Genomic DNA, 20,577 nt, shown 5'->3' with positions numbered 1-20,577 from the left:
TTGCATCTTGAGACCTTGCAGGATTTCCTGCTTACTACCACACCGAGACAGAGTTCAAAGAAGCCTGTGTGAGGAAACATCCATGTTTTGACTTGAACGCACATACCCTCCCTGTTTGTCTGCCTTTCCCTCTTTTGGGTTGCAGGGGTATCTGGCACACTTTAAATCTCATTCAGTTTTCAAGACGATCCTAAGCAGTACGTTTTCCCATGACCTGCATCTGCAGGTGTGAACACCGGCACAGAGAAGTTGGCGTGCCCAGGGCTGTGTGATGGTGTGTGGAGGAGCAGAATCTGGGGCCTCATCCTGATGGTGACTCCACAAGTAAAACGTTTGACAAGTATATCAATTATTAAGAGGGCTGAATGCGAAAATGCATTTATTTATTTTTTGAGAAGGAGTTTCGCCCTCATCACCCAGGCTGGAGTGCAATGGCGGGATCTTGGCCCCCTGCAACCTCCACCTCCCAGGTTTAGGCGATTCCCCTACCTCAGCCTCCTAAGAAGCTGGGATTATAGGCACCTGCTACCAGGCCCAGCTAATTTTTATATTTTTAGCAGAGATGGGGTTTCACCATGTTGGCCAGGAAGGTTTTGGTTTTGAACTCCTGACCTCAGGTGATCCACTCACCTCAGCCTCCCAAAGTGCTGGGATTACAGGTGTGAGCCACCAAGCCCAGCTGAAAATGCATATAATATATACTGTACGCTATGCCTTTACCATATGCCAGGGACCACCCTTTTATTACTTTTTTAAAGACCAGGTCTTACTATGTTGAGCAGGCTGGAGTGCAGTGGCCATTCACAGGCATGATCATCGCACACTACAGTTTTGAACTCCTGGGCTCAAGCAATTTTCCTGACTCAGCCTCCCAAGTAGTGGGAACTATAGGTGTGCACCATTGTGCCCAGTAGGACAACTCTGGCTGCTGGGGAATAAAGGATTGAATAAGAGTGAGAAGACTGCTCTTATAAAGTATCCAATGAATGTATTAGTCTCATTCCCTTTCCTTCTATTTCTTGTGCATAGCTTTCCAGTTGAGAGTAGAACTAGCCTCATGTAATTCTATCTTTCTTTTTGTGCCTATATAGGAAATTATATTTGTATATAATTAAGGGGGGTGAAGGTAACCAATATTTACTAGGCCTCAATACTAGTTCTAGATCACTGGGGTTTATGTTACCTTTACAGTGGCTTTATTCAATCTCAGCCTGTTAAGAACATGTTATTATTCCTATTGACTAGATGTAGAAAGCTAACTGGCACAGGCAAGATCCTAACCCAAGTCTGCTAGACTCCACAGACCACGCTCTTTCTGCTATGCTGTGGACCTTGATCAGCAAATGGTTTCTGAAAGGGCCAGTAAGTATGTATCTTTGGCTTTGGAAGCGAAAAGGACTCTCTTACAACTACTTAATTTCTGTTTTTGTAGCCTCAAAGCAGCTGTCAATCTAAATAACAAGCAGAGAGACACTCTATAAAAGAAAATATATTTGGGAATTAAATATTGTAATGGGAATACGCATGTCATAGTAAAGTATGCGTGCATTCAGGGTGGTAAAGAAGATAAACTGTTTTTTTTTTTTTTCTTTTGAGACAGAGTCTTTCTCTGTCGCCCAGACTGGAGGGCAGTGGCACGATCTCAGCTCATTGCAACCTCTGCCTCCTGGGTTCAAGAGATTCTCCTGCCTCAGCCTCCTAAGTAGCTGGTATTACAGGCGTGCACCACCACGCCTAGCTAATTTTGTTTTGTATTTTTAACAGAGGTTTTTGCCATGTTGGCCAGGATGGTTTCGATCTCCTGACCTCAGGTGATCCATCCGCCTCAGCCTCCCAAAGTGCTGGGATTACAGGAGTGAGACACCATGCCCAGCCAGAGATAAAAATTTTTAAAGGAAAAAATAAGGAGGAGTACATAATTGTTTTGAGTAATTATCTTTGGCTACAAAGATCCATAATAAGGATGACGCTGGTCCAAGGTTGGAGACGCAGATGTCCTTGCACAAATGTTTTTGTGTAAGGTTGTGAGGTCTTTGTGCAAGGCGGTGGTTTTTGTAGAGTCTGTTTCGTTATCAGGCATGTAAGTGTGAGAATCGTGCCTTTGTGGCCTTCCCCTATTTATCAGGGTTTCCTCATATTAGTGATTCCATCTTGATCCTGACAACTTTCATACAGCCACAGACAAAATAAAAATGAATGCTGTGGCTGTGAGCCCATACAACTTTATTAGCGGACACTGCAATTAGAATTTCATATGATTTTCATGTGCCACAAAATAGACCTGTCTTCAAGTTTTCTCAACTATCTGAAAATGTAAAAACCCAGCTTGGGACATACAAAAATGGGCAAGGGGGTCAACTCCTGCTGTCAATAATTAAACATTCAATGAACAGATACTAAATAGACGTTGAAAAGGGTTAAAAAAGAAAACCATTGTTTCCTCCGTATATTCGCCCGGCCACTCCAACTTAATCCTGGGTTTGTTGACAAGGGCTGTGTTTTCTGTTTCTTTTGTTCCCTCCCTTGAGCCTTGCTAGAGGTGAGCCTGTTTGCATTGAGCTGGGTACGAAGTCTGTGCTTCATAAACGTTGGCTCAATAAGCAAAGCAGAACGATGCCTGCTGAGACGGGCTATTTCTCTTGGATAATTGTCTTCATGGAGATTCCCTTCACTTGGAGCAGTCCCACAGGGCTCTGCCGACCAATTCAGGGACCCTTTGTGCCATTCAGATTCAAATACGTCTGACCTGCTGTGGTGAAATGTCAAATATGCGGTAAAGGAGATGGCGGCAGGCAAGGGCTCAGGGGAACAAGGAGGGGCTATTGAAGCATAATGGTGGATGACAGGGAACAGCTTACAGTGAGACAGAAGGAGGAGGAGGCTGGTCTCTTTCTCTATGTGATGTCACTGGCAGCCCCAGGGGAAAGTGTAGGATAACAGGTCAGGATCCAGGCAACAATAGGGATTTAAATAAGCCACTGGTGGTATATCACTGCCTGTCCCCTTTTCCCTGCTGTCTAAGGGTTTTCTCCATCAGGGCACTTCTGCATCCAAATGGCTTGTGTCTGTAGGTCTTCCTTGACAGCAGTCTGAGGCTAGGATCCTTTGTTCCACTGAAGCATCCCCAGAGCCCAACATGGGGTCTGACATTATACACAGTTAATAATAATAATAATAATAATAATAATAATAAAAAGTCCACTTGGGGAGGCCAAGGTGGGTGGATCACAAGGTCAGGAGATCGAGACCATCCTGGCTAACACAATGAAACCCCATCTCTACTAAAACTACAAAAAATTAGCCGGGTGTGGTAGCACACGCCTGTAGTCCCAGCTACTCAGGAGGCTGAGGCAGGAGAATCGCTTGAACCTGGGAGGCAGAGGTTGCAGTGAGCTGAGATCACACCACTGCACTCCAGCCTGGGTGACAGAGTGAGACTCCATCTAAAAACAAAAACAAAAACAAAAACAGAAATCTTGGCTGAATGTTCAGAAATTCAAGCAGCTATGGAGTCTAGGAGTCCAGTCATGGTTAGAAAAATAGGGTATAGGTAATGAAGAGGGAAAGCAGGTTCAGAGTGGCTGCATTACAAATGGTGTCCTTATAATGCAGGCTTTGGAAGGAAACGAGGACATGCCTGTCCAGCATAAAGGGGTCACCTGCTTGGTTTTAGAAACTACTGAAGGAGGAGTCTCACTCTAGAGGTTCTAATTTAAGTGGTTTGAGATAAGCCCTGGATTGGAAGGCAGGCTTAAGCACTGGGCTCTGACATTTACTGGTTCTGCTAACTTGCGAAATCAACGAACCTTGCTGAGCCTCCATCAGCTTCCTCTGTAGAATGGGAATTACATGAGCTGGTGCACATGAAAGCACGAATCAAATCTAAGCAATTAGTACTGTGAACCTGAGAGGCCCCAAAGAAATCAAGTGCCTCTTCCCATCACAAATATGTCTTCAAGGAAACCATGTGCTGAATGATGGCCAGATTATTTTCCTTATGTCAGGAAGAGTTAGGAGTCAGGGGAGTTAGGATCATATCCTTCCTTCTTTCCCTTCTACTGCACACGGAACCATACAGGTGCCTGGGTGCTTGGGTCATAACTCCTGTTAGCTCTTGCAATGATAAAGACCTGAGTGAGTGACAGAGAAAACCCCTGACCTTGTATGGGTTAGCAGAGTGGGGCAGATACATTTTCAGGAATGGCCACCCCTGTGTAACTAGTAAGCCAGGTCAATTCACTTAACCAGGTGTTGGAATGTTGGAGCCAGGCAGAGTTAGCCACAGCAAGGAAACGTTTTCGTTTCACTTGGCCACTGGTCAACGATCCATGGCTTCAGACGCCTGGACCTTTTAGTCAGAGATCATCTCCCTAAATTGAAAAAGCTCAAGTTGGGTTCCTATGAAGTAGCTCCTTGGCAAAATACTGATTCTTTGCAAATACACAGACTGTATGCCCAACACACAAAACAAACAAGCAAAACACATGCATACATAAACACGCACACATCTGTTTAATTTAAAATTTTATCTCGATTGTAAACTGACACATTTGGCAAATTTAAATTTTGATCTATCAGAATTTAAAATATCCATAACATTTAATATAGCAGTACCACAATAGCTTAGGAGTTATTGTGTACAAATACTTGAATAAGCAAACAAACATGGGTAATGAGAAGACTTATGTATGGTATTGTTTATAATTGAGGGGAAAACCTAGGGACAGCTAAAATACCAACTCATAGAAAATGGAATAAATGAATTACAGTACCTCCAGCAAATGGCAAACTATGTAGTTCTTAATAAGAAAGAAGAAAATATACCATTGTATTAATGTAGAAGATACCCAATATTTTATTTTTAAGTAAACAAGTGTAGTCTATTCAAAAAGAATATGCATATATGGAGAGAAGCAGATAATTACATATGTGGAAGGCAAACTGTCAACAGTACTTAATTTCAGGGAATGTGAAAAATATATATTATTGGCTGGGCGCGGTGGTTCACACCTTTGTAATCCCAGCACTTTGGGAGGCTGAGGCGGGTGGATCACCTGAGGTCAGAGTTCGAGACTAGCCTGGCCAATATGGCGAAACCCCATCTCTACTAAAAGTACAAAAATTAGCCGGGTATGGTGGCATGCGCCTGTAGTCCCAGCTACTTGGGAGGCTGAGGCAAAAGAATTGCTTGAACTTGGGAGGTGGAGGTTGCAGTGAGTCTAGATCGTGCCACTGCACTCTATCCTGGGTGATGAGAGTGAGACTCCATCTCAAAAAACATTATGTATATATATTATTATTATATTTCAGCAGTATGCTGGTAAATGTTCAACAACTGACTCTTCAGAAAGAAAGAAAACCCCTGATGGTAGTGTTTTCCAATTTCCGGGCTATAATAGTCCCACCAGGGAAGATTTCAAACTACCAATGCGATGCTACTGAACGGTTATGAAGAGATGTGCAGCAGGACCCCACTGCACGGCATTTCCACCATACAGACACAGCAGATGCAAACAACCTTAGAAGCACAGAGAGTAAAGTGATTCGGAAGTAACAGGTTTTAAGAGTTTTGAGGATTTGTTACCTTTGTTTTTCAAATGACATATTTCATTGTAAGTTTACATCATTTGATTTTTATTTATTTATTTATTTTTGAGACAGAGTCTTGCTGTGTCGCCCAGGCTGGAGTGCAGTGATGTGATCTCAGCTCACTGCAACCTCTGCCTTCCTGGTTCAAGCGATTCTCCTGCCTCAGCCTCCTGAGTAGCTGGGACTACAGGGATGTGACCCCATGCTGGGGTAATTTTTGCATTTTTAGTAGAGATGGGGTTTTCCACGTTGGCCAGGCTGGTCTCGATCTCTTGGCCTCAAGTGATCTGCCCGCCTTGGCCTCCCAAAGTGCTGGGATTACAGGCGTGAGCCACTGTGCCCGGCCTTGATTTTTAATAGTGGCTATGTTTAACAATTGGATCCCATATTTTCTAAAAATTTAACAATAGGCTTTCACTAGCAGATGTGACCTAGGAACCCAGCACATCACTGCATTTCCAGACTATTTGTCCTTTATAACAAATGTCAATATGAGTTGTCAAAATTCTATTAATAATAGTCTATTAACAGACAATTAAAAATAGTATAAAAAAATCCCATTCTTCAGTGGTAGTCTAGAATCAGAATCTATTGATTCACTAACAACTGGCAATGTCTATAGTGGAGTTTTAAAGCAACTGAACCACTCTTTCTGAAAGAGTGGGTGTAATTGCTTTCTTTACTTCTAGACTTTATAAGATCTCCAATATGCACATATGAATCTCCAAAGGGCAGACACAGAATGCAGGCGCGATCTCGGCTCACTGCAAGCTCCTCCTCCCAGGTTCAAGCGATTCTCCTGCCTCAGCCTCCTGAGTAGCTGGGACTACAGGCATGTGCCACCTTGCCCAGCTAATTTTTTTTTTTTTTTTGTATTTTTATTAGAGACGGGGTTTCACCATGTTAGCCAGGATGGTCTTGATCTCCTGACGTTATGATCTGCCTGCCTCGGCCTCCCAAAGTGCTGGGATTATAGGTGTGAGCCACCGCGCCTGGCCTCTGTTCACAATTTCTAAACACACATTCACATCCCTTGCAATGACTTCTGGAATTAGTCTAGAAAACGCTAGTCCAGGGGTTATGATGCTAGTGCAGGGCTCATGATGAATTCTGGATCTCAATCATGGAAGAGGCTCAAGCCATACTAACTTTTTTTGCAGATATGCAAACACTTCTCTATTAGACTATAAACTTTTTGAAGGAAGGTTCTTGGTATTATCCATTAAAAAAAAAAAACAGTTTTCTACCCTATCCTTGCCAGTATTATAGGTATTCCGTAGCATGTAATGAATGAATAAATTATATTTAAATGTAGTTTCTCTGGATGCAATTATTACAGACAGAAATCACCCAATCACAGTATTCTTTCAGAACATGAAGAGATCTTACTTCCTGACAGCACAGACAATTAAGATGCAGAGAAATGAAGGGACTTACCCAGGGTCCCAGAATGCTGGATGTCAGAGGCGGAAGTAAGTTGAGCCTAGGCTGCGTATTTCTATTTATCCCACTAAGGTATTTGTTTAACAGTCCTTTGGCAAACTGTCCAATGTTTTCTCCTTTTGAATCTCTGCCACGAAATTTTCCATGGTATCTGACTTGACTGCCCATCACCTTCCATGGTTTGCTCCAACCTCAGAGGTCAGTCCTTAAGCATTCTGATTTTGTTGTCATGCAGTGAAGGATTCCTAGAGAAATTCTTCCTCCCTCCCTAAACAGCCAGGTCTCTCTCTGCCTGTCTCTGCCCTAATTTGGGGGCTGGATGAAACACGATACATTTTATTTTTAAATTGTTTTAAAAAGCACATTCTCTGGCTAGTGTTACGCCCTTCAACTTGGGGAGGATGCACCTTGTGCTTGAGTCACCTTTGGGATCCCATGCAAATAAACCTATCTGCAAACATGCCATCTTCTTTCTACCGATCTGCCTTCCCTCACCTCATTCTCCAATCCTCTGCTATGTTTAGCCCTCCTTCCCCTTTTCTTTGCTGTTGTTTTTAAGATATTCATCCATCAGCTTAGGAACTGAAGACAGCTGAATCTCAATGAGCCTGTCAAAATCCTAGGTGTATTTTTGTTGTTGTTGTTTTCTAAGTCCTGCTCACAGCTGAATGCTGGGTGAATGACAGCTTTTTGCATCTAGGAGATGATGCCTGGGCAGAGTGGCTAGAAACGGACCCATCTCCGTGCACGACTGGGAAAGACGCGCCCGTAATTCCACCTGAACAGTTATGGGCAAGAGCTTTGTGCTAGGATCTGCCTGGTTATCCATCCGAAGCTGCGGTGGCTCAGTAGCTTCTGGAATTAAGTTGGGAACAGTCTAGTAAGAAGGGAAGGAGATAAATGGGAGATGGTGGAAAGATCTTCTCTAATCTTTTGTGGCCGTGTAGGCTTTGTAAAAGCAGACTGGGAAAGAAAAGCAAACAAAGAGAACGGGGGAACCTGATTGGCCCTTGTAAGAGGAAAAGTCTAGTTTATAAGATAATTCAAGGAATTAACAAAGCCCATGCACGCTATGGTGCCTGATGTGATGCCTGGTGGAATGAGTGAATGAATGAATGTGTAGTGAAGAGGCCGTGTTTGATGTCTGCGGTTGAATCTGAATTACCTGAAAAGAGTTATTCAGTTGGGCTGTGGTTAGGAGGATCAATACGAATCACAACCAACTTCCTAAAGCACTTTGGTTTACCAGGCACACAAGGCTGCACGACCACAAGGGAGCCTCTGAGTGGGTTCCGAGGTCCCCAGGTCGCAGATGAGAAGCCCAAGCCTCCCTGAGCTTGGGGAAGCTTTCTAAAAAAGGCACAGAATTTAAAAGCAACAAAGCCAGGTCTTGAAGGTAGAGCTTCCAACACAAACATCTCGTATGCTTTTTCTGGGGATTTTCAAAGTAAAACACAGTGAGGAAGCTGATATTCGAACTAAATAGTCACTTTTTTTTCCTAATGTGATACAAAAAGCTAACCTTTTCATATAGTAAAGAGATACAGGAAACGCTGCTAGGTAGCTGGATTACACCTGGGGAAAGTAAAATACTCGTTCTTTCTGACCGAAGGGCTTGGGAGACCTTAGCAAACCCCAGTCAGTCACATAACCTCCTTTTTGCAGTGGGTAAATCTCATTTCCTGATAGAGCAAGTAGCAGAAAAATGCAAGAGGAGAAAGACTAAGATTTACTAAGTACTTATTTTGTACCCTCAATCAGGCAAGGCTCATTAAACAAGTTACAACATTAATTGCTAATCCTCACATACTAGGTTTGTTATGTCTTTTTTTTTTTTTTTTTTTTTTGAGACAAAGTCTCAGTCCGTCGCCCAGTTAGAGTGCAGTGGCGTGATCTTGGCTCACTGCAACCTCTGCCTCCTGGGTTCAAGCAATTCTCTGCCTCAGCCTCCCGAGTAGCTGGGATTACAGGCACCCGCCACCATGCCCAGCTAACTTTTTGTATTTTTAGTAGAGATGGGGTTTCACCATCTTGGCCAGGCTGGTCTTGAACTCCTGACCTCGTGATCCACCCACCTCGTTACCTCCCAAAGTGCTGGGATTACAGGCGTGAGTCACCGCGCCCAGTCTTGTCTTATCTTAAAAACGGAAAGAACTGAGGTTCAAGGAGTGAAGCAACTTGGCCAAGTGCATACGAAGACGAAATGTACTGCAGCTGTAACCCAGATCTGCCTGGGTTCTTAACATCAAGCTGAAGGCATACGACAGGAGGCTCTGCTGGAGATATCCTTTTTGGAGGCTTCAGATGTGCTGGGATTTAGGGTGGCAGGTTCTCTCCAGTGGTGTCCTCAGTTTCCATGAGAATCTACATGTCTGGATGACTCATTCACTGTGTGGCACAATCCTTGGTTTTAAAGTGACACATCCCCATCGTGAAAGCCAATGCATTTTGATGTTGCCTAAGTGCTTTCATCATAATCACTTAGTGTCACTGGCTTATTTAAATGAACACATCACTTCAACAGGGCTTTCCCCTTTCTGCTCTGCCCTTTCAGTACCAGCGAGGAGGGAAGTAACTCACTGCCTTGGCATATCAAGGGGGAACTGGAGGTGGTTTATGTGCTCCTGTGTCTCCTGATGCTACATTCTATAGCAAATAGGGACGGGCAGGAGGAGACATGCCATTTTGGTCGTAATAAATTCCCCAGTGTGCTACATTCTTCTTTTCCCTGCAAACCGGGATTGATGACCAGTGGCTTTTGTTTTACACAGGTAACCATGATCTTGATGCAGCATCCCTGAGGCACTGCAGTATATTTCTATGTGACATTTTCTATTATAAATTTTGGAAGACAGAAACGAAATGTATACACCAGGGTTTTCCCGAGACTTCCTTTATCCCACCCAGAAACATGGGTGTCTCCACCTCCATGAAAGTTTGGAGGGAATGTGTCTGAAAATCCAGGCACAAAAGATCAACATGGGGTGACCGGTCGCTTGCCAGAGGAAAGCACGTGGAGCCCCCGTCCCTGGCCTGCTGTGGATTCATGGAGGGTCCAGTCTCCAAGGCTCTGAGAAAACAGCGTCTGGGAGAGCTTGCTGGGACAGGAAACGGAGTGCCATGTTTGATAATCAGAGCAGGCCCTTGGATATTTCTGCCCCAGAAACATCCTAGAGGCTTCCTGTAGGGCAGAATCCCAGTCTCCTGCACAGAACCGGTCAATCAGACTCTTGAAGGGCAGAGCCTGGGAATCTCCATTGTTGGAAAGTGTTTAATCTTGAAGCCATTGAAGTTCAAGCAAGACAGGTTGGTAGTGAACACCACAGCCTCCTTGATTTTTCAGCGTTGCAGCCTTCAATGCTCCAACCTTCAGTTTCCTCTGGCATAGAATACAGATAAGCACGGCACCTGCCTCATGGGGTGAGTGTGAGGATCAAAGGAGACTGACACCCATAAAGCACCTAACATGGTGCCTGGCTAATACTCAGCTGATATATAGAGGCACTGGCTTACCCATTATTGAAAAAGTGAAATACCTCCTGATCTGCTAAGAGAACCACTGCTCTGATGCCCTCAGCTGCCTTTCCCCAACCCGGCCCCTCTCAGGAACTCCTCAGACTTCCCCACCATCCAGCAACTAAAGGGTTAATGCCCAACACAGCATGGGAGACTCCAGGGTGGGGCTCTGGGGCCTGTGAAGGGCCGGTGGTTGGCATTCTTCAACTGCAACCTCTGTTACCTGGTAGGCGTTACAGGAAAAAAAAAAATTACATAGCACAAGGCATATCTAATACTCAGACAGATGTTAGCTAAGGAATATCTCCGTCTCTCAGGATGGCCTTCAACAGAGGTCTCCCTGGCTGCCTGCCACCTCTGGACATTGATGCTGGACTTTCTTTCCTTGTCCTCCTCCAGCTTTGACCCCCATTCTGACCCCATCTATGAACTCTCACCTCTGCAAGCTTGACTCATGTCCCTTCTCCTTTGTTCTCTGGGGCCCTGTGTTTGCATTAGACTCTTCTGGAGTCTGACCATCAGCTCTCAGAGTTTTGATCTCTTTTTGGCTGATCCCACTACAGACTGGCCTCAGCCTCCAGGGCAGGCTTCACCTATCACTTTTAGGTGGTACTGTCCCCAGAGCCAGATACCTGTCCCAACCCACCTCATTTGCTCGTCTCAGATGCCAAGTTCCAGCGCTTCTTGGTCTCACCCACCCTACTGTTCCCCGAGTTCCACATTCTAGTCTCATAAAGATCAGGAGTCTGCATCCTTTGAGAATGGGATACCACAGCAGTGGCAATGAGGATGAAGGAGAGAGGCAGAAGGATCCAGAAGCATTTCAAAGACAGACACTGATGGGAATTGAGCCTCAGAAGGAAGAGGCTGCTCTAGTTTCACTGCTTATATACTCCATGAGGTCATGGACTGTGTCTGCCACAGGGCTTCGTACACAGTAAGCATTGAAGAGATAGCTGGTGAACAAGAAGGGCTGATGGATGAATGAAGGACACTAATAACAGAGAAAGAAACTAAAAAGGAGACGCAAGTTTGTGGCTAGTAACAAGGTAGAATAATGGATTTTATTTTAGACATATGGTTAGAGATCTGTAGTCCTCAAAAGAGCTGATTACCAAATATTTCTGCATTTTCTCCTGCCAGGCACATGTGGTCCTCAAAAGTGCTGATTAGCAAATATTTCTGCCTTTTCTCCTGCCAGGCACATGGTAGACTGCCCTTGCCCACACTCTATGAAGGGAGGCATGGCCACACAACATGCTTAGCCAATGAAATATGAAATTGTATCACTTCTAAACAAAAAACGTTAAGAGATAATACGACTTCTGCTACTTTCCCACCACATACATGGAAGTGTGCATGGAGATGAATCCTGAATACCTACAGTGAACCCAGATCCCTGAAGACCTCAAGTGGACGTGGAAAGTGATTGGCAAAAATACATATCCGTTGTGTTAAGAAACTGAAAAGTTGGCGTTGTTACTGAAGAATGATCTCTGGTCCGTATTAACAGAGCCAGGGAACCTACACGTCATACTGATAAAGATATCCAATAGGATTTGGATTAGAGGTCAGGAGAGGGGCTTTCTGGTGAGAGATGCCACAGACTGCCATGGCCCAACAGCTACTCCACCTGTGGCTACAGAACCAAGAAGGAACTGGAATGCCAACTGCCCACATACCATCCACTGCTGAATTCAAGCAGTCAGGTGGCCTCCTGAGCTTTTGCAGTCTCCTCTCCTGAGGAAGGAGCACTGGGCCCTCACATCACCTTTTGCAACTCTGCCCATACCACCCTGAGAATTTACCTGTGTTGTAGCCCCTTCCAAGGGCTGGCCATGGGCGGTGATTTTTCCACAGGTTTCCAAGGTACCAGTCACTCTGGTTCTCCACCAAGCCCAGGACTTGCTGACCTGTAAAGTACAGAGAATACAAACATCTTAAAAGGAGAAGCCAAGCCATCTGGATCAGTGACTAATGAACACACAGTGTAATGACAAATCATCACAACAATAGTATTCACTTATCGAGAGGTTTTATGAAGTGCCAGTCTCTCTCACCTAAGAGCTTAACTTGCAATAACATATTTAATTCTCACCATTAGGCAGCTATTTTTATTATTTCCATTTTATAGAGAAGAAATGGAGGCCCAGAACAGTTAATTGATTTGCCCCAGGTCACCTAGTGAATCTGATAAAGCTAGAATCCCAAACCATGCATTCATTCACGCATGCATTTCTTTCCTAACTCATGGAGCACATATTTATTCACCACAATCTTAACCCTAATACCACTCGCCTCCCTAACCGAAAATAAACTACTCAAAGGAACCTGCCCTTGTAGTTATTCTCAAGCATTCCCGTTCTGGTATTTCCCGCTGTACATTCATTTACTGGTTTTCTGGGCAAGGACTGAGATCGGTTTCTCACATCAGGGAGGAGGGATTACCCTTGTTTGCTCAGACAAGAGCCCAAAGAGAAGATCCACTCTTTGTCCACCTTCTTACAGGGATTTTGTTCTCACCCTCACTGCTTCCTCTCAAATATATTTATCTTGTGTCAACAAGCATCATGTCAATATCATATCAATACAAGAGTGTTGTCTAGATAACAGCTGCTCCTCTGTCCCCAGAGCTGGCATTGATGTTGGCCTCAGTCTCTGCTGCATCTTAGCAACTTAGGCAGTTAGCCTTGTAGTCAATCTCTTAGGGCATACATGTCTCTGGGCCTCCACATCAGATCCACAGACAACTCCATCACACAGAAGGTCTTCTCTTGCAATTATAACCAATACCACGTCACAGCCTAGGAAAAAGGCTCACAAAGGACCAGTGATGTGCACAGCTAAAGATGGAGCTAGGATACACATCTACATTTGTTTGAAACAAAGATTCCTCCCACTGTCTCGATACATTATTGCTTATCCTTACAAAAACAAGTATTTGAGGTAGGAATTATCAACCCACTTTTTGTAGAAAGGGAAATTGAGGTTTAGAGAGTTTAAATAACTTGCAGAAGTCATGCAGCTAACAATGACTCTCTTCCACAGCTAACCAATACCTTTTGAATTTACGCTGTTATATTGTTGGCCAATCTGAGAAATAAAGACCTTTCTGACCAAATGAAAGCCCAGCTGCTCTTAAGAAAACACAGTGGCTGTTTCGGAACACCACGCTGGGTGATAGATACAGAATCTCCTTCGTAGGATGACAGCTCCCTGAAACGATGGTGTGTGGGTTTGGGGTAGTTTATTTGATCAATTTTATTAAGCTCCTATCTAAATCACCACCCCGGGCACAAATACATAAATTAGAGGCATGGGGAAAACACTACCACCCACTTTGTCATTGTATATGATTACATCTAAAACTTGTAGAATTCCTCAGGAAAACATATCACCAATTCAGGGAGTATATGAATCAATCAATTCCACGTGCAACAAGCTTAGGACGTTTGTGCAGAACAATTAGATCCGAAAGGCGTGGTGCCCTTAGTTGGGAAAGCCGTGTGTCCTGTCCTGATGCTATGCCCCAGTAAGAGACCTCATTTAATAACCTCACAATGAGGATGGGACGCAAAGCGGAAGTGTCATTGTTGGGGGAGAGGGGTGATACATAATTACTAAGGCCCCAGGTGGGTATCCCAAGGGTTTTTTTTTTGAGACAGAGTCTTGCTCTGTTGCCAGGTTGGAGTGCAGTGGCACAATCTGGGCTCACTGCAACCTCTGCCTCCTGGCTTCAAGTAATTCCCCTGCCTCAGCCTCCCAAGTAGCTGGAACTACAGGCGTGCACCACCACACCCGGCTGATTTTTTGTATTTTAGTAGAGACCGGGTTTCGCCACGTTGGCCACGATGGTCTCGATCTCCCGACCTTGTGATCTGCCCACCTCGGCCTCCCAAAGTGCTGGGATTACAGGCGTGAGCCACCGTGCCCAACCTGGGAATGATCTTTTATTGAATTTAGGATGTCCATCTAAATTTCAGGTAAGGTCATCTTCAGATATCTGAAAGTCCAAATTTTATACTGTGGCATCCCATACATTTTATTTTGCCTGTTTACTTCTTCAGACAAATACTCTATGAGCTACCCTTTATTCCTGCCAAACAAAAATAAATACTTTTGTTGCCTGTGGTCTAATTTCTTTTTTTCTTTTTTTGAGATGGAGTCTCGCTCTGTCGCCCAGGCTGGAGTGCAGTGGCGTGATTTCGGCTGTCGTCCAGGCTGGAGTACAGTGGCGTGATTTCGGCTCACTGCAAGCTCTGCCTCCCGGGTTCACACCATTCTCCTGCCTCAGCCTCCCAAGTAGTTGGGACTACAGGTGCCCGCCACCACGCCTGGCTAATTTTTTGTATTTTTAGTAGACACGGGGTTTCACCGTGTTAGCCAGGATGGTCTCGATCTCCTGACCTCGTGATCTGCCTACCTCAGCCTCCCAAAGTGCTGGGATTACAGGCGTGAGCCACCGCGCCCGGCCTCTTGTGGTCTAATTTCTACCTTGCTCATATAGGTCTCCCTTGGCAGGCATTGCCCTTGCCCCCCTGCCAATCCCCACCCACAATCCTTTGAAGGCCCGTCTCCAGCATGAAGCCTAATATGAATAAGCCCAACTCTGAACTTTCAATTACTTTATCTTTATTCCCATATTAGATGGAAGACACCACTATTTAGTACTTTGTACTGTTTTATTTTGTTTTGTTTTTGAGATGGAGTCTCACTCTGTTGCCCAGGCTGGAGTGCAAATGGTGCCATCTAGGCTCACTGCAACCTCCGCCTCCCGGATTCTAGTAATTCTCTTGCCTCAGCCTCCTGAGTAGCTGGGATTACAGGCGCCCGCCACCATGTCTGGCTAATTTTTGTATTTTTAGCAGAGACAGGGTTTCACCATGCTGGCCTGGCTGATCTTCAACTCCTGACCTGAGGTGATCCGTCCACCTCAGCCTCCCAAAGTGCCGGGATTGCATGAGCCACCATGCCTGGCCCCTACTAGTATTTTTGCCATCAGCTGACTTACACCCTATAAAGGATGAAGTTGGTAATATTCAGGCACATGCGCACCTCATTTGTAAATATCCACTTCCTGCATTACTCCAAGGGCAAGATACTACAAGGTGTAGTACTGAACACACAGTAGGTGCTTAATAAATGCCTGCTAAATAAATGACATCTGGTGGGTAAATCTTTCCTGATCGGGTGTGTGTTAGTGTCCCCACAAATCATTTTACCCTCTCTGCAGTCACCAACATTAACAGACCTTCCACCCAGCTCTGGGAACTCAGGTACCCACCTCCCCTGTATGTAAAACTGCAAAGATGGGGAGGCAGCACCCACTTGGGTTGCTCTACATAAGCCTTAAACTCAAGGTCTTAATCTCCAGAGAAGGAATGATTTTCATGGTTAACCTAAAGTCACGTTATCCCAAAGAATAATATCCAAATTGCTCTTCTCTCAATTTGCACCTGGGCTGCATTGCTTTTGACAGTACCACATAACCCTTTCACGCATGCCAATCCTCTTAAAAAAATCCTTCATTAGCAACATGATAGTTAGAACTTTAATATCCATTGATGAGGAAAAAAAGCAGAATAATCAACAGCTACTGAGACTTCACTTTGCTTTTTAAAAGAAATTCATTAGCTGCCATATCAATGATCAAAACAGTAGTAAGGGTAAGCGATTTTGCTTAGCCTGTCAACGGTGTTGAGTTTTGCTTTCAGGCTGTGCTTTCCCTGCTTCTGTGTGAAGAGGGAACCGTGAACGTCAATATAGTTGGAGATAAAGAGTGTGGACTGGGCGAGGCGCGGTGGCTCACGCCTGTAATCCCAGCACTTCGGGAGGCCGAGATGGGTGGATCACGAGGTCAGGAGATCGAGACCATCCTGGCTAACACGGTGAAACCCCGTCTCTACTAAAAAATAAAAAAAAAACAACAACAATAAAACAACACTAGCCAGGCATGGTGGCGGGCGCCTGTAGTCCCAGCTACTCAGGAGGCTGAGGCAGGAGAATGGCGTAAACCCGGGAGGCGGACCTTGCAGTGAGCTGAGATCTGGCCACTGCACTCCAGCCTGGGCTACAGAGCAAGACTCTGTCTCAAAAAAAAAAAAAAAAAAAAAAAAAAAAGACTGTGGACTGAACTCAGGCCACCTGGTTCCACTTCCTAGCCCTGCCACCTTCTAGCTGCGTAGCCATGAAAAAAATTACTTAACCTATCTCTGCCTTGCTATCTAAAACTCTTACAGGTGCTGTGATTTCACGTGCTAAAATGACTTCATGTATGTTAAATACTCAGAAGCTGGAACTCTAAGCACTGTACATATGATAGCTGTTTTAAAATGTCATTGTCCATCCAGCCGGTAAGCCCCTGACAGACAGAAAGCTTATCCATGAGGTTTTCTTTGGAGGTCATCCAGCACAACAATCAGGCCATTCTAGAACTCTGCCTCTCTAAGTATGGTCTGAGGACTATCTGTTTCAGAAACACCTGAGGTTCTTGCTAAAAGCACAGGCTCCTGGGCTTCACTCAACCTAGGAGTGAGTTAGTAGTGGGAGGCTGCTTTCCCCTACTTCTCTGGTTTCTAGAAGGAGGGATTTCCTGGCATCTTGAGCCAACCTTTTCTCTCCCCCATGGGTGTGGAAGGAGTTAACTGACTAGTGACAGTTATCTGACTGGAGACAGATAACTCCTTCCACATCCATGGGGAAGAGAAAGGTGAGTTTCAGAGGGAACCAAGTTGATGTAGCCTAGCCTTTTCCTCTGTCCCTTCTTCCAGGATCCAGCATGCCAACAGATAGCCTGCATCGAACCTGTTCTTTGATGCTGTTAAATTGCATAGAGCAGACCTCCTCTCATTGAGGCTGTGGTTGCCTAACACTTCTTGGGATAGCTGAGCCAATTCCAATTTTGGAGCTAGGAATAGCCATTGTAGATATTGAAGGGCTCTAAAGTTGAGTCCTCCAATTTCACCTTTATCACTAAAATAAGGTGACATCTGGCTCTCCCTCCTTTTATCTCTAAGTTGGTTCAATATTGGCAGGGGCGGGGATGGTGCATATGGGGAAGTAATATCCCATATTAATTCCCTCACTCCACAATATTTCTGCATAAGAATTCTGGCCATGGGTCTAGTAATCTGAATTGAAATAAACCAACTCCCCAGGTAATTCAGATGCATATTAAAGTTTGAGAATTACTGATTGAGTTTGGAAGCTCTGGCTCTGCTTTAGTCAAGGGTAAACCTGTAGGGTGACTGGCACATAATAAACTCATGTGTGTCTACATTCACCTCATAAACCAGCAGAATTCATTGGTAGTCTCCAGTGTCATACTTCTTGAGTACAGTAAAGAGGCGAAGAAAATGAACACCAGGGCCGGACGCCTGGGCTCAAATCCTGGCTCCTCCGCTTATTAGCTGTGTGACCCTGGACAAGGTACTCAGCCTCTCTGTGCTTGATTCTGCATTCATTTGTAAAATAGAGACAGTAAGTACATACCTCACTGAATTCAATTTTTTTTCCTCTAAGCACAAGTTAATTTGTGAAAATGACACTGTGTTTTGTGCTTATTCAAACATTACCACTAAAAGCGTCGAGAAAATAGTGAAGCGTTCAGTAGGCATTTGCTCTTCTGGAAGCACCGAGAACTCCCTGTCCCTATACCCTGCTCCATCTGCCTGGACCTCCAGCTCAGTCATCTCCTCCCATCCTTAGCAGACATGGCCCTTAGTTTGCTGAGACAGTGGTTCAGCTTAGTATCGACTGAGGGTTTGATTTGTGTCAGATACCACACAAAATACTAAAGACAAATAAAACATAGTTCTTGCCCTGGGGGCAGCTAGAAGAGGAGACAGATAAACAATTCTGAAACAGCATGATATTAGCAATGACAGAAACACTGAGAAGTTGGGGGAATAATGAGTAGGGAGTAATTGATTCTGTGGGAGTAAGTGGGTGATACCTGCTTCGCACGCTGGATGTGTCCCCCCGCACTGAGTCACCTGCCACATCCCTTCCAGCACTGCAGCCAGGCCTCCCTAAAAGCTTTTCAGATAAGGGTTCTGTCGGGTAACACCCTTCTAGGGGAGAAGTCCCCTCTGCTACCAGGGGACAGCATGGATGATACAGGTGATCTGTGACAGCTCCGGCAATTCCAGCCCATCAACCAGGTGGCATCTAAATCCTGGTCTCCAGAGGCCCAAGTCTAAAGCTGTGATCTTGATGATGCAAACATCTTCGGCTTGTGTGAAGAGGTAAAATCCCAGGGGATTCCTTGGGGGAAGATGACACAGGTGGCCACAGGGTGCTGGCTCGCTCAGCATGCTGCACCGCCTGTCTCGTCTTCTTAGGAGTTATTGTAATAAAACACTGTGACTCACGGAAAAGGCTTTGTCATTGTTTTCCATGCTGGGCCTGTGGTTACGATTAAGTGTGCTGTTCTCCATCTTTCCTTACTCTAGGCACAAGTTAACTTATGAAAATGAAGCTGTCTTCTTTGCTTATTCATACATCACCACTAACAGCCAGACAAGAGCGAACAAGCTTGCTATTCTGCTGGGGCCCTGGTGTTGGTGTCACCAGCCAGCAGACGGATGGCTCTAGGCAGGCAACTCCCTTCTCTTCTCCCTTCTGCAGCTTTTGGCTCAAGGCCCGGCTCCTGCTGCTCAGGAGGTGAGAACCAAGGAGCAGAGAACCACAATTCTTCCACACGGTGCATCTGGCATGAAAAGGTTGAGCTGAGCATTCGTCCATTGGGTATAAAGAAGGCAGCATGATAAATTGGGAAGACAAAGGATTTTAAAACTTGGCAAAATAGGGTTCTAGCCTCACTTGTGTATGATTTGACCAAGGTAGAGCTTCTCTGGGCCTCAGTTTCCTTATCATAAAAGGTTAAGTATAAAATCTATCTCTGACCTCCAAGAATGGATATTCAGATCAAATGAAGATGATATAATGCCGGGTGCGGTGGCTCACGCCTGTAATCCCAGCACTTTGGGAGGCCAAGGTGGGCAGACCACTTGAGGTCAGGAGTTCAAGACCAGCCTGGCCAACATAGTGAAATCCGGCCTCTACTAAGAATGCAAAAAAAATTAGCTGGGTGTGGTGGCATGCACCTGTAATCCCAGCTACTTGGGAGGCTGAGGCATGAGAAGCACTTGAACTTGGGAGGCGGAGGCTGCAGTAAGCTGAGATTGTGCCACTGCACTCCAGCCTAGGGAACAGAGTGAGACTCCATTGCAAAAAAAAAATGACGATATATGCAACGTGCTGGCTCATGGTAGATGCTCAACTAAAGGCACTTTTCTTCCTCCCTTTTGGGATGAACAGTGTTCACAGTGTCTAGGTTTCTCTACCCAAGCGCTGACATTAGCTGCACAGACTGGACTCCGCAAAATTTGGCTACATTACCCCTCACCCCATCCCTGCTGTCTCTGGCTCTCACCCCACTCCACCTTTCTGAAGCCTTTAGCGTCTGTGACATTAGTCCCTTGGCCGATGTACTCCCTCTGAACATCCTCCACTACCTCCTCCATGGGGCTTCCCTGTCTCCGCCTCCCTTAACATGCTGGTGCTCCCCAACTCCCCTTCTTGGGCCCCTTTTGTTGCTCTCTATTTTATCCACAGATGATGGGATCTACTCTGGTGGCTTCAGATACCATTGACTGGAAGATGATTGCCAATCTCTGTGTTCAGCTCAGACTTCTTTCCAAAGCGCCCTACTCTTCAATCTATGTATCAGCCCACCATCTTCTTAGGTGATTTGGCTGTTCCACAATGACTTTCAATGCAGGCTGACCAAAACTAACTCCACAATCTTCTCCTCCTACAAAACAGGTGTGACCCCTACCTGTTTTCTTGGTTGGCAGCATCAAGATCAAACTTGTCACCAAAGCTAGAAGCCTTTTAATCAACCTTGAATGCTCTTGCTCCTCGTTTCTCACGTCCTCGCCACGGTCAAATCCCACAGATTTTATCTATGGAGTATTTCTCAAATTCATCCCTTCCCTTGCTCTACCATTCTCTCTCTCTCTCTCT

General features: G+C 45.1%; 1 protein-coding gene across 4 annotated transcripts in view; it reads right to left on the bottom strand.

The window, feature by feature from the left end:
* Window positions 1–20,577, bottom strand: part of LARGE1 (LARGE xylosyl- and glucuronyltransferase 1) — a 633,432-nt gene that overhangs the window by 130,720 nt on the left and 482,135 nt on the right. For all 4 annotated transcript variants that reach the window (XM_050745851.1, XM_050745855.1, XM_050745853.1 and 1 more), the window contains exon 7: window positions 12,357–12,461. In XM_050745851.1, the coding sequence (XP_050601808.1) occupies window positions 12,357–12,461 (105 nt within the window). The remainder of the gene's footprint in view (window positions 1–12,356; window positions 12,462–20,577) is intronic.

Source organism: Macaca thibetana, chromosome 10 (assembly GCF_024542745.1).
Source record: "Macaca thibetana thibetana isolate TM-01 chromosome 10, ASM2454274v1, whole genome shotgun sequence".
Lineage (NCBI taxonomy): Eukaryota > Metazoa > Chordata > Mammalia > Primates > Cercopithecidae > Macaca > Macaca thibetana.
The sequence above is the reverse complement of the archived record's forward strand: the minus strand, read 5'-3'. Positions and strand labels throughout refer to the sequence as shown.